Source organism: Drosophila sulfurigaster, chromosome 3 (assembly GCF_023558435.1).
Source record: "Drosophila sulfurigaster albostrigata strain 15112-1811.04 chromosome 3, ASM2355843v2, whole genome shotgun sequence".
NCBI classification, from domain to species: Eukaryota; Metazoa; Arthropoda; class Insecta; order Diptera; family Drosophilidae; genus Drosophila; species Drosophila sulfurigaster.
The window spans coordinates 22,209,823-22,225,038 of NC_084883.1; the positions used below are offsets into that span (position 1 = coordinate 22,209,823).

At 40.4% G+C, this 15,216-nt stretch overlaps 1 protein-coding gene across 1 annotated transcript in view; it reads left to right on the forward strand.

The window, feature by feature from the left end:
* The window catches only part of LOC133841889 (homeotic protein distal-less), a 28,738-nt gene extending 19,982 nt beyond the window's left edge, over positions 1 to 8,756 (forward strand). Inside the window, exons 4-7 of the mRNA XM_062274730.1 lie at positions 6,368 to 6,509; positions 6,615 to 6,719; positions 6,827 to 7,040; positions 7,156 to 8,756. Of these exons, the coding sequence (XP_062130714.1) occupies positions 6,368 to 6,509; positions 6,615 to 6,719; positions 6,827 to 7,040; positions 7,156 to 7,174 (480 nt within the window). The 3' untranslated portion in view covers positions 7,175 to 8,756. The remainder of the gene's footprint in view (positions 1 to 6,367; positions 6,510 to 6,614; positions 6,720 to 6,826; positions 7,041 to 7,155) is intronic.
* Positions 8,757 to 15,216: the final 6,460 nt, after the last annotated feature.

Here is a 15,216-nt window from a genome sequence, read left to right on the forward strand (position 1 = left end):
GAGACAGCTGGCAGCACGGACAGACGCACGCTTTTCAAAAGAAAACTTTATTTTTTTTTTGTTTGTTTTTTTGCCACGACATGGCATTGTGTTCATTATTATTATTATTTTGTGTTTTTTTTTTTTTGCGTTTTCGTTTTTGAAATTTTTGTACTACGTTTTAAAGTCATTGCCTGCCCTGAGGCTCAGCACTCGCAGTGGCTGCTGCTGCTGTTGCTGTTGTTGTTGCTCGCTGCATTCAAAATTATAAACAAATTTTTTGCCGTTGCCAGCACGTAAAACAATCGCATGCAATGTACAAATTTTCCAACAATGAAAAGGCACAACAACAGCAACAACAACACAAACAGCAACGGCAAGAGAAATAATAACAATAATAATAATGGAAATGCTACGGCCGGCAAGTTGCGTAATCCGTCAACCATGGCAGTCAAAAGAGCAACGCAGCGAGAAAAGCAGCAACAGCAACAGCCACAGCAACAGCAATCTCAGAGTCAGAGTTGTTCCAAAGACTTCAGTCATTGCTTGCTATTTGTGGTGGGTGGGGCTGTGTATCTTGTTGCTGTTGCTGTTGCCGTTGCTGTTGCGGTTTCTCTTGCAGCACACACACGCAACTATTGTGTTGCAGCCACCCCAAAGCACTGGCTGCATGCAAAACAACAACAGCAACAGCAACAAGACAAGTACGAACAACATTAAGTAGCTGTTGCTGGAATCACAGTAAAACACAATCGCAAATTTGCAATCTGTTTCTTAAACATTAAATAATAATAATAAATACGTTTTGTTGCTGTTGCTGTGTTTTTTGTTTGGCTTTTACTTTTCGGCTGACCGAAGCGATAAGCATCTTTAGCCGCCGAACATGAACAGTCGAAAAGCTGCCGCGTTTTATGAATGATCGCCATCGAGTGACCGCTCGATGTTACCTCAAAAAATTCAAATCTCCCGTTTGCCCCGCTTGCTCCCCCGCAAGCAAGCATTGACTGACTGACTGACTGGCCAAAAAGCACTTGTTGCGCCAGCTTTAGCTTCAGCTTCAGGTTCAGCATCAACTTGTTGCTGTTGCTGTTATTGCTGTCCGTCGCCGGCTGTTGACGAACAACTTTAGCGACAAGATCATAAATCAAAATTTTATTTTATTTCGCGCAGCAGCAGTTCGCTCTCTCGCTCTCTCTCTCTTTCTCTCTTGCGCGCATTTAAATTTTTATGATTTTAGTTTTTTAATGTTGTATTTTTGTTGTTGTTGTTGTGCTTTTGCGCATAAATTAAAAATCGCCGCGAAGCTTGCGGTGCGCCGCGCGATTGCAGCGCGATTAAAATAGATTGCCACTTGCCGCCGCCTGGCGACCAGCAGCCAGCAACCAGCAAGAGACCGGACGAGATGGACAAACGGACGATGACGTCGCTACCTAACCACGTAGCAATCATACCCACTGACTAACTGGCTAACTGTCTTAGTGACTGCCTGACTACCTGTCTTGAGCTGGCGACTGAGGCAACTGGCGACCCGGCGCGTGCTTGTTGGAAGGAAAGTTTATGGCCATTAGCTGTCATAAAACTGAAAGAAAAAAAACGTCAAATACAAATACGACATCAAATTGCACGAAACGACGACAGATATTCAGATCAACTATTGCCACAAAAAAATTTCAAATTGTTTTAAAATGAAAGTGAATACGGTGCGTATGCGTAACGCGGCGTGAAGAAATTATCAATGGAATAATGCCAGAGCAGCTGCTGCTGGCTGGCTGCCAATTTGGTTGCTTCCCATTTGAATGTACCATTAATCAGGTTAAGCAAAATGTTTACAAAATGTAACAGCAGGCGGTTGGTTGGATGTCTGGCTCGTAATTCACAAGTGCCGCTCAAAAAGGCAAAGGAAGCCGGCAAAATGGTTTAATGTTGCCCGCTTTAGATTGCAAATTGAAATTCGCGCACCAAAAATGTGCTGAAATATGTTAAAATCTTGTTGCATGGAATTTATGAATGAAAAGCAAAGCCACAGCCAGAGTCGGAGATGGAGACGGAGACGGAGTCTTAGTCGGAGTTGGAGTCAACTTGTGTTATTGTTGGCAACATAACAAGCAGCAAGCTGAGAACAATGCGGGGAAAACAGCACAGCAAGTCAGCCAGATTGTTGCTGCTGCTGCTGCTGTGGCTGGTAGCCATAAATTTGTGAACAACTACAAATGCAATAACAACTAAGAGCAACGCTCTCTCGTTCGGAAGGAAAGACAGCAACAAAAAAAAACACAACCTAAGCACATAATCACATTTTACAGACATCGTTTGCAGGTCGTTCAAATGGCCAAAATGGAAAATGAAAATGCATTGCAACAATCTGCTTTTGTTTTTTTTTTAACATTTTGTATGTTTTGGGGCGTTGTTGTTGTCATTAAGCTGGCGCATCCGTGTGCTTGCTGTCGTGTCTATTTACTTTTAGCCGGCTGCTAATAAAGTGGTAACTTCTTCGCTCGTTATTTATGGCCACCTCCACCTCGAGCAGAGCGAGGTCCAGCTTTAGCCGCAGGTCGCCAAACCAAGTTCAGGTTCAGGGTCTGTCAATGGGCGTGAACTATTCGTGATTTATCATAGAAGAGGCACAGTGTCAGTGTTTCTAAGGAAACACTGCAAACATAGATATATTTGGCTCCCACACACACACTCTCAGCACAAAAATTATCATCAATGATTGGCGCTTGAATGGACATGCATAGTCGTCGTATTTACTTGGTTAATAAAATCATTTTCGTTATCTTTTCCCACGTTTTAAATGTTCAACTGTCAAATGAATTAAATGCCCAGCCAAGGCGAGCGCATTTGAATTACGAACGCACTTTGGCAACGCTTGAGAAACCAGTTTCAATTGCGCTGGCCAACACACAGGTGGCTTTGTGGCTTCACGCAGTGTCCCAGCATCCAGTTTCCGACTAAGACTTCATAGTCATCTAGCTGTGATATGAAACAACAGTTGTGTGGCTATTAGAAAGCCTGGACAACATTCGCTTACTTGCCGCTTGCTGCTTGCCACTTGCCACTTGCGACGTTGTCGTGGCGCATCTGTTGGCCGTAGGCAGTTTCGCTGTTGTTGGCTGCCTCATCAATTGCGGCTGTTTGCCTCGCATAAATTATATGCCAAGTGGCATATTGCGGAAGTGATCAAGCCAGAAGTGTTGCCATATGACTGCAACAGCTAAAGTGGGTTAAAAGGATAATGCCAAAGACAAAACGACGGCAGCCACAGTCTGGCCAAAAAGACAGATCTCTCGGCTGCTGCTGCTGCTGGCTCAAGTGACACAGTGACATGCTAATTTCTCGTTTACTCTTTTTTTACTCTCTGTTTTTTTTTACTTTTTTTTTTTATTCAACGTTGTTTGCCATATTTGTCCATATGAAAGTGGTACAAATTGATGTGCGAGTGCCACAAAACCATTGGGAGCTGCAGATGTAGACGAAGTCCGAGTGCCATTGCCATGACATAAGGCTGATTGACATTTGACAGACTGTCTGACTAACTGTCTGTCTTACTGTCTCTCCGTCTGTCTGTATCTCTGACAGTCTGTCTGCTGATACAGCCACACTTTTACTATCGTGCGTGGTTTTTACTTTTTTGCGCTTTGCATAAATATTTTTAGCAATTCGAGTGGGGGAACAACTTGATCTAGACTTTATTTGTTTTAAAAGTGTTCTTCAAGTAAAAATGCAAAACACACATATTTCTCTTTTTATACCAGCTACTCATAGAGTAGAAGGGTATTATAACTTTGCGCCTCCAGCGAAAGGCAGAACGAATCATCTCTGACGACATAAAGTAAATATCTTCAATCTGGTTTATTCTTTTATTGTACTTTTTGGTATATTTTAAATGTAATACTATATCGATATACCAAATATATCACTCGATATATTTTAGTATATGCCAGTATATTAAATTGGTATATTTTAAGAATAAAACCACTCTTCTCTATTGAAAGTTGTCTTGCTCTTTTTGAAATTGTAATTCGGGTATCTCAACGTCGCGCCCACTCGACTTTAACTTTCTTGCTTGTTTTATTTTGTCAAGGGGGAATTCAACATTTGACAAATTGCATATTTCGCGTTTGATCTTATGTAATTTATCGTATTTTAATTTCAAAAACAAACCTGTCAAAGCATATTTTAAATGCAAATCCGACAATTGAAAGGCTGCTGACCATTAGCATCGACAACTGTATTTGACACACAATTTAATTGAAGAGAAATAAATGTAAAATGTATGCAAAGCGCATTAAAAATAAATGTTATAATTTATTGCACTTCATTAGGCGCTATATAAATACAAGAATGATAATTTAATAGCTTGGCATTAAGAATTTAACATAAAAATTATGTGAGTAATTATTCTAGACTATTTTATATATTATTAATTTATTACGCTGCAGCTGCATAACGAAGAGAATATATAATATAATACATATTTTTATTATACTTAGCTGCTCGTGTCAGATTTGTAAAATAAATAGCTTTTGTTGGCAGAGAGCTCGACAATATTTTATCATTGAGCGCATATTTTGCGCATGGTTTCTCTTGCGTAACTGCCGACAAACTGTGGCAGCAGCAACATAACATCAAAAATAAATAAAATTAAAACAAAAATTACAGAAACTACAGAAAAATCTATTCCGATTTAAATGGTTTCTTAGTCTTAGATCAAGGCGAGAATTAACTAATGTATCTAAGCGATGCTTAAGTGCTGTTGCAATACTCAACAAAAAGTAGCTCAATTCAAGCGCTGCGCCCCTGCTCCCCATTTCAATGTCGTGTGCCGCTTGATTGAACATTCAATCGAATTGAAAATGAAAATACATTTTGTGTTTTTGGCTACCGTCCGTCGTCAATGTCAACGATCTGACGACACGCCGAGCCGGCAAATTCGTCCGTCTGTCTCTCGGTCCAACTATCCGGTATTTTGGGCGATCCGGTGATCCGCCGGCAATCGGTCTCAGTCGATCTCAGCGATTAGCGCACATGTCTGTCCATAGTCAATACCGGTAGTTATCGCTTAATTGAATCAACTGCCGCAGCGCACAGTGTGTGCGGAATGCACATAAAAATCAAAAGCAGGCGCAGACGCCAAGCCAAAAGCTCGGCAGACACTGTCAAATTGTTTATGTCGCCCATAAAACGAAGCCAGTGAAATTTGTTAGCAAACGCCAGCAGAAAAAAAAACGAGCAACATAAAAAATGGGCAACAACAAAAAAAACGAGCAGAGGGGCGAAAAAAAATCTGAGCGCATGCTACAAAAATCCAACCAACCGCGAAGAACGACCTTGAACAAGTCGGTTATAGGTATAGATATATGGATATATATTCAACACATCTCTAGGTAAGTGTGTGTACGTCATGTGTCTATGTGAAAGATTGCAAGCTGTAGATACAGTTAAAAGCGCGCATAAATAGCATTAGATACGCGCGTTTGCTGTTGTTTCTATATTTATACATACACTTCAACAACGGCAGCCAGAGATTGAGCTGCGGCTGCTGCTGCTGCTGCCGTTGGCTTTCAAAAGTGAAGTGCGCACAGCTCAGCGCACAATTAGTTCTACACAACAACAAAAAAACCAAAACAAAAACGTCTCAACTCGCTGCGATTTGAAAATGAAAATTGAAAGTATCTGTGAGATACATTTTTGGCTCATTTGCTGCCGCGTTCAAGTGTTTTTGGCTTGCAAATTCGACATGATGACGAAACCCCAAGTCACAGAAATTATACTGCACTTATGTGGATATAGCAAAAGCGACTCAGCAAACATATATGAAGACATTTTCGCAAGTGTCACACGCTGCCAAAATGTGTTTCTGTTTCTGTGCTTTTTTTCCAAGTGTTGGATGCATTTATCTGCCAGCTGCTTTTCATGAGCGTTCACTTTTAATTTCATGTGAAAAGCGGTTTGAAAAGCCGTCGCAACGTCGCGGCGTCAACACACACACATAGTGCATATAACTATCGTTAGTCAATAACAAAGTACGACTCGATAGTAAATCGATTCTCATTGAATGTTAATCGCTTTTGATAACGCCGCATTCGCATTCGTATTCGCATTCACAGTCTCAATATCGACATCTCAGTGGCTGCCAAAGAAGCATGGCGATTACTTAATTAAAACCAGGTTGCTTGCTGCTCTTTTTATAGCCAGACAGCTTAATTTCTCTTTACGGTAATTCACAACACAAAACTTGAGACTCATGCTGAGTTGTAAACAGCAACTAATTGCGCCATAATTGATACACACAAACACAAATACACAGACAAAGGCTCTCGCATGGCTTGAATGCAAATTGTAAACACTGTTTATTAAACTCATATCCTTTAATTACTCTTTGCAGGTGAAAATCTGGTTCCAGAATCGTCGTTCCAAGTACAAAAAGATGATGAAAGCAGCTCAGGGCCCGGGCACCAACAGCGGCATGCCACTGGGCGGCGGTGGACCCAATCCTGGTCAGCATAGTCCTAATCAAATGCACAGCGGTAAGTTTACTTCTTACTCTCTTCAGCACTCTTCTTCAGCTGTTGTTGGATTTTAATTGGCTGTTATTAATTTGAAAATATATTCTTATTTTATATACTTTACAGGCGGTAATAACGGCGGTGGCTCGAATAGCGGTTCACCCTCACATTATCTACCTCCCGGACATAGTCCAACGCCATCAAGTACGCCTGTGTCTGAGTTATCACCCGGTAAGTAAAACATCTCCAAATATCTCACACATTTACAGTTTTCATATATAAATTTTTGCATCTTTTATTTATACCTTTGCATTTCTTTCTCTTTCTTTCAATTAAAGAATTCCCACCCACGGGTCTTAGTCCGCCAACGCAAGCGCCATGGGATCAGAAACCGCATTGGATTGATCATAAGCCACCACCGCAAATGACACCACAGCCACCTCATCCAGCGGCGCCGCATCCGCAAACGCATCACCACAATCCGCCACCACAAATGGGCGGTTATGTGCCGCAATATTGGTATCAGCCCGAGACGAATCCATCATTACTAACGTAAGTATACATAGAGTATATATAGTATGTAGTATAAAGTATAGTATGTAGTACAAAATGTCACCTCTTCCATAACTGACCTCTTGCTTCAACTCTTTTTGTTCTTCTCTTGCAGCGTGTGGCCGGCGGTTTAACAGCACCCTAATACGCTGCCCCCGCCGTCCGCTGTGTGGGCACAGTCCATGCAATCCCAATCCTACGAGGCAAGGCCCTGTGCCGAACTGAATCTGCACGAGAATCATCTGCAACACCAGCAACAACTACAACAACATCATCATCATCTCCACCACCACCACCACCAACATCCTCACAATGGTGCGGTTTATGTGGGCGATGGTGATGGGGCCGCATCGGGGCAGTGAATGCTACACACACAAATACACACACAAAAAACACACACACCTACACCTACACAGACAGCATATATGTTAGCCAATAATTGAGCGTTGATTGATGATTGAGATCAATTGTATGGCATGATTGATGAGCGTACTATAAAAACATTGTAAAATAGTAAATAATATGAATGCAGTTATTAAGGCCGTAAAACATTTTGTATATTTAAACAAACAAACAAACATGTAATTAAATTTTAAAATGTGAATGAGTCGTTTTAAAGTTAGTGCTAATAACAAATACACATATAATATACGAATAATAATATTAAACAATATATCAACTTAACAGAAAGACAGAATATACAAACACACACAAACACACATATAAACAATACATTTATACATTCCTCAATATTATTTTAAATGTGTCCTTCACTTTTTTTGTTTGTTTATTATTTGTGTAAAGCTTAGTGAATTGCATTAAACAATAAAAAAGAAAATATAATAATTACAAAAAATGAAATATAAATGACAAGAACAAAAACAAAAACAAATAACCAGGACAAACAATGAAATCAGCTGTTGATCTTAAGCCTTTAAACGAGTATAAATACGATTTTTTTTGTTTTAGATTATTTAACGCTACTTTTCTGTATAGTAGATGAAAAAGTAATAAATGAAATCAGTTAAAATCAGATCTCAATGGAACAACATTTTGCATATATTTCTTATGATGTCTCAACTGCACTCGGAACAATAACAACAATCGCAACCGCAACAACGATAAATAGAAAACTGGATTTATCATCATTTTATGTGCAATATAATTTAATATATTCAGCTAAACAAAAAATGAATTCAAATGAAAATATTCAATGCATTCTATAAATTATTAACAAAAGCCACTATCAATGTCATTTGAAATAGGAGAAAAAAAAATACAGCAAAGGAAAAGCAAAAAAAAAAAAATAAAAAAAAATTGTGTGAAAAAGGCGTTTAAAATTTTGTAATGTAAATTTTCTGTAAAAATCAACAATTATTTCTATAAGGTAAACTACATTTAAAACAAAAGAAACAATATTATGAAAATACAAAAAATCTACAAATAATAAAATTGCATAAAATGTAAAGTAAATATAAGAGTATAAATATAAATTGAAATAAAGAGAAATAATAAAAGTATAAGAAGTATAAATGCAGCTAAATATGCAAAATATATTGATGTAGTGCTTGCTATAGTTGTAATTATAATTATAATTAAGCGGTAATTAGTGCGTGTGGTTAACTGTAGTTTAATTTATGAACGAGCAGAGAACAAACAAAAAAAAACAAAAAACATTCAATTCCGAATTATTCATTTACAAAATCAACTTAGTTTTCATGTGCGTGTTATTTAATTTTGCATTGTAAACTATTAAATGACAAAACATCAAATCACGTGGAAATGTATATGCAACAAATTTGTGCTAGCATTTAATTAATTAAATAGTTTTAATCTAGAAAATGGCAACTACTTTCTAAATAAATCAACAACATCAACAACAAAAATGAGAACAAGCAAACCGAAACACACAAAATAGAAAGAATGGATAAACCAATCTCAAATACTTACATATATAGTAATACATATTTGATAAATCGAAAGACAGAGAGAGAGAGAGAGAGCGGAGAAAAAGAGATATCCAGGCGAGTAAACCCCATTTAAGTTGTAGTAATTGTCGTAATTTTAAAATCAAAATCAAATCAAACGAAACAATAAACAAAACATTGAAAACAAAAGCAAAAATCAATGGAACAAAATAAAAAGAAATGAAATTCAACAAAAAATATTCTTATGTCTGCAAAGCAACTCCTTCACACATCCACAGCCCCGTTCATTTATTCAGAACCACTTGACTGCGGCGGACATTGGCTGCGTTTTACAAAAAACGGAGTCAAAATCGAAGAGAATGGGTGCGGGATTTTGGGCAGGACACGCGTCGCACATTAATGCATTTCGCACATTAACTTTACACTTGAAAAAGTTAAGTGGCATTTGTATGATGTGCTCTGTGCAACGGAAGGAAGCATAAAATCTGTTCCATTAATCATAAAGAATGCAACAGGATATGCTTGAGGCTTTCAGGCTTTTACAGTACGTCGCTGAATGGTTCCATTATGTGCTCAAAGGCACAATTTTCACACAGCTCAGCAATTTACACTTACAGACACTGAGAGACAACAGCAACAACAGCTGCCACATGGCGGAGGTGGAGGAGGAGGCGCATTATCAGCTTTCAAGGGGCTGGCAATAAGGCCGCATCCTGGCTGCGTTCACAGTCTCTCTCGTCATGCAGTCAGCAAGCCTTTAAAGCATATTTGCAGCTAATTAATTAGCGGGTAAAAGTCTGGGTAAGTAGCTCAGCTTGGGGTCACATGCGCTTTTAAATAGATCATTTCGAGTGTTTCGCAAAACTCTAAAAATAAAAACGTCAATCAAGAGCTGCGAGATTTTTGGGTTTTTGGAGTCCTTTAAGCCGTCGTGCATTGAGCGCCTGTCACAACACTCAAATTCTCAATTCAGAGACAACACAAAACACAACACAACACTTCAGTCAAGTTCAAGTCCATGTCGGTGATACACAGAAAAAAAGAGAAGAAACCGACAGGCTTCAACTGTCGCCTACTTCAGTGTTATGTGTGTGTTTTTTGCTCATTAAATCAACACCTCGGCCTTTGTGGAGTACAATGGCCAAAAGCTGGACAGATTTGTTGGGCAAAATCAAAGAATTTGGCTCAGCCTGACCAAACAAGGCCGCATCCCAGGCGAGGACAACAACAGGCAGTAAATGTGTCGTCGTAAGGGGATTTTTGCATTTGCAACCTTTTTGCGATTTCAATTTAAAATTTAAACAAATATGCAGCCAGAGACAGAGACAGAGACGCATGGCGAATCCACAAGGAATCGAGTCGAGGAATGTGAGAATTTCTGACTGTGAGTACAACGAGTACTTTCGGTACTTCGTTTACGGTTTGAACTTTGTTTTAGTTTTTTTTTAATTAATACAATTTCGTGCCACAATGGCACATTTGTCATTAGCTTTGTCAATGAAACCTTAGGCTAGAGATAAAGATACAGCTATAAATACAGATAGTTTGAGTTGCAGTTGAAGTGGAAGTTGAAGTTCGAAATTACTTGCTGTACTTAGCGTGTTTACATAAATTAGCCTCAAGAGTGACGTTCACAGTGTTGCAGTTGCAGTTGCAGTCGCAGGACGTTGCAAAAGTTTTGTACACAAGAATTTCCTCGTAAAAATGACGCATACCAAACTTAGACACAACGGGGACGACGACGACGAATCGTTCGTGGATGTCGCACTGCCTGACGTTCCGTTCCAAAACTCAACAAGGCTGAGTTCGAGCCAGACACCAAGCCCAAGACGAGGTCCAGCTCCATACCAAATTGGTATTGGTGTGCCAAGCGAAATACTCGTACAATAAATAACGCAGCAAAATAAAAGAAAAACTAAAATAAAAATAAAAAAGCAGCAGAGCTGCAGTTGAAGTTATTTGTGAAATTCATCCGTCAAAGTCGCTGCTGCTGTGGCTGTTGCTGTTGCTGTGGCTGTTGTTGCTGCCACGTCCCTGGCCAAGTTCGAATCAGACTTTGGGTCTTTGGGGCTGTTTGGCTGTTGGCGTAAAACTTAAAAAGCGTTCCTTTCATGGCTTTGCCATTGTCTTACCGGCTACTGGTCATGCCGCTGCAGCAACTGGAAGCTGCTGCTGTTGCTGTTGTGGCTGCTGTGGTTGTTGCTGCTGCCGCTCCTCGGCTGCTACTGCATTCCTGGGCACCGTCCGCATGGAATGATGAACGATGTGTCGCTGATGACCTGATCAAAGTGGAGCATCTGCACGCATATCGATTGCACTGCCTCGACTGGCTGACTCGCTGACTGGCTTACTGTCAACTGATGAGTGGGAAGGGCGACCAAGGGCAGCTCACAGCTTGCCAAAGAGGGAACAGACGGGGGAGGACAGAAGCAACAGAAGCTGCATGTTTAAGGACATGACATTTTTTGTCGTACCGTTTGGTAAAATAACTTTGTTAAGATTTTTGCAAGTTTGCCAACTCGCTTTGGGGCTTTTTCGGGGCCCGTCAAAGGGCAGGCCGAGGCCGAGGCCACAGACAGGATCTTCAAAAGGGACAAATTTGACGTGGCATGGGGGCAAACCTTTTGTTTTGCTGTTTGGCTGCTGCATCTCAATGAGAGCCGATAAATCTTCAACTTGCCACTGTCCAGCTAGCCTGACCAGTCAGCAACCACAGCAGCAACAACAGCAGCAGTCTCCAGTCACCAGTGAGCAGTTAAACCGACAGCAACAACGACAACAGTGCGACAGTCGTCGTCGTCGTCGTCAGTTTTTGTTGTTGCCTTTCGGCCTGGTCAGTAGTCAGTGACCGATTTTATGACAAATGTATTTTATGAACTGTCAAAATAGGTGTTGAAAATGAATTAATTTGCTCCCGACTGACTGACTCGACTGGCCAACAAGCCGACAGGCAAAAACAAAATGCATTTGGCGGCAAACTTCAGACCCGTAAGCGTGACATTTGTAACAGCGTCAGCTGTGTAAGAGCTCAGATCAATCACAGGGGCTGAGAGTGAAGAAGGGCACAGTTCGCACAATTCAGCTGCGCTTGCGCCTGCTCCGAAATTTGAAACTGGCAATTAAAGTAAACACTCGAGTCGACTTCCTACGCAATCGGCTCAGACATCCATAGAGAGACTGCGCCTCAACCCCCGGCACCCGTTCCTCATATCAAATCTGCTAATTTAATCAACATCGTTGCATTGTACGCGTTCAGGGGGCGTGGCAGTCCGCACAGGCACGTGACAAACAACCGTTTGAAGTTGCTCTCTAAAAAAACACTCCTCGCAATTGCAGCTGGCAAAATGTTGACAAATACATTGCTATGTGTCTGCGAAGAGAGCATAGCAGAAGTCTGCAGCAGTTTACTTTCTATCAACAAAATAGCGTAGCTTAGAAGTACCATATATAAAAAGCTAAACCATAACCATCATATACACTGAAAGAAAAATTAAATACATTTATTCTTAAGACAAAAGTTCAAGATTCAAGTATGAAATTATACATTTAAGAACGTTCTTATAATTCTTGATTTAAGGAACATTCGGAAATTTTTCGTAGCTTGATGTAGAAGATTTTTTTTTTGAAAATGGTCGTTAATATAGAATTTTTTTGCTTAAATTGTCTAATATTGAAATCAATATTTTTTTTTATTATTTTTGTTATTTATATATATTGGCATTCATAGTTTTATATTCGACGAAACTTTGAGCCCATACATTTCCGACTGCTACTTCCTATGTTATTAGGAACATCGCTAGTTCTTAGGTCCAATTTTATAAAAAAGGGAATTGCAGCATTCCCCAATGGTATATAAAATTAAGAAGGAATTGCTCTTAAAAAATTCTAGGCCAAAACAGAATTGAGTTAGGAAGTTTATTATGAAGAGTGAAAGGTACAGCTTTTTTTCCAAAGTTTACATATACCTTTAAAAGTCAGAAAGTAAATTACACTGTTAAAAAACACATTTATTAAACTATTTGTATTTACTATATACCTTTATCTATAGCCTCTGCTAATTTATTGCAGACATTTGAGGCAATAATTAAAAAACTTATAACACGTTAGACAAGCTCCCTCGAGAGCTGCGTCAAACGCAATAACGCAATAAATTGAAACATTTTGTATGCACTTCCTGCTGCAAAGTTCAAGTTGATCGAACGGATAGTCAAAAGTAGATCGCTGAGATCTATTTCGCAAAAGCCTTAGGCAATAACTCACATTTTTATTGATCAGCTGCATGCGTAATGACAAAAGACCTATGTATGCATCCCAGATATAGTATAAAGCAGTTGCATTCTTCAATCGATCGATCGATCGATCGGTTGGTTAATGTTTTATTTATCGTATATTGGAACAACGACAAAGATACAGACACTGAAATGCATTATCCGAGTGGCATTAGAGCTTTCAAAAGCGAAATGTAGCATATGATTAAATATTGTAACGTTTTCATAAATACATAAATAAATTGTTAAAGTGCAAGAGAACTGCTACAAAAAGCCAAGCGATTCAAGTGCATCCCGAAGAGAGGGAAGTTCGAAGCTGGATTGCTGCTTTCCCAAGCGAGACCCGGGCGTGAAACTTGGACGAGGTGAAACGCGTTTTATGTGAAATGTGTGCCTCATGTTTAATGCGAAAGTTGTGTGAGCTCGGATCGGATGGGATTGGATCAGGCAAGCTGAGCAAATGTGTTCAACGCGACACCTAACACAGGTTGTTTCTGCTACACCTTATGCAATGGCCCATTGGCCGCAACGCAAGTGCAGAAAACGGCAACTCGCAACTCGCAACTTGCAACAGCACAACACTCTGGGGACAACGCAGCAGCATACGCAATAAACACATTAACGTGTTATTTAGTTGTCAACACGATCGGGCAACTGCAGCCTGCTGCTGACTCTTTGATATGAACCGCAAACAACAGAAGCATCTGCAATCAGAGAGTCAACCTGTTGTCTCCTCACCCATAAATTTCTATACGTTTAATGCTAAATTAACTAAATCCACAGAGTCAGCGACCAGCATTGCGATTACGATTCCGATTGAGGCGTGTGGGTGCCTTAGACAAAGGGAAGCCAACAACAAGCGCAGCACAGCACAGCCTCCGTCTCAGCATCAGCTTCATCAAGAGGGTTGACAGGCAAAACAATGCCCAATGCTGAGGCTGCGGCTCAAGCTGAAGCTGAAGCTGAAAGTCGAAGCTGCTACACAATGTGGCGCGGTCAAGTGAAGCAAGTTCCCGTTGTCGTTTTTGGTGCCGTTCCCAGGCCAAAGCTCAGTCCAAAATAAAAAAGCGAGAGAGAAAAACAAGAAAAAATGCCGCGTCATGCGGATGGACGGATGCTTGGCTGGTTGAATGAATAGATGGATTGGATGAGCGGAGTGGAGACTGCCAGTTTAAAACAGTGCCCAGCATTTGAGAGATATGTCATAAATTGATTGAGCCAAGTGCTGGTGCTTCTACACCCGCAATACACACACACAGACACACACTCTCACACACTCGGCACAGTGCCTGTGAATTGTCGTCGGCGACGGCGACTCATACACAAAACTGATTTATGATTATTTCGCAGACAATTAAGACAAATAAACGCAACAAGCCAAATTCAATTAAATCCATTAAAAACTAAGGCGCTGGCGAAAATTCTGACCAAGCATCGGGGTTGTCTCCCGGCTTCAGCTTGAGCTTGAGCTACTGCTTCACTTTGGGGCCTCGGGTTCGGCTCCGGCTCGGGCTCTGGCTCCCACACTGTTTGACAGAAGATACGCCGACTGGCAATGGGGACAACTGCTTAGGAGCAGCGACTTTCAGTCGATGTATCTCTCTCTGTCTCTTTATCTCTCTTTCTGTATCTTCAACTGTATCCGTAACTGTGTATCTGTATCTGTGGCTGCGTCTGTGGCGATTGAAATGCTGCTGCTGCTCACAACAAGAGCAACAAGCAGACAGACAGCAGCAACAGCTAGAACAACAAGAACAGCAGCAACAATAAAATAAAACTTGACCTCTAGAGGTCAATTAAATTGACTCGATTTGCGGACGGCGCTGAAACAATTCGATTAGAGGGCCAACAACAACAACAATGGCAACATCAGCGACATCCAACTTATCGAGTTGAGCTGACGACATTCACATTCATTCGGGAAAGTGTTTGGGCTAATCAAGATGTGGCTCATGCAAACAACTTGAACTTAAGGTCGCA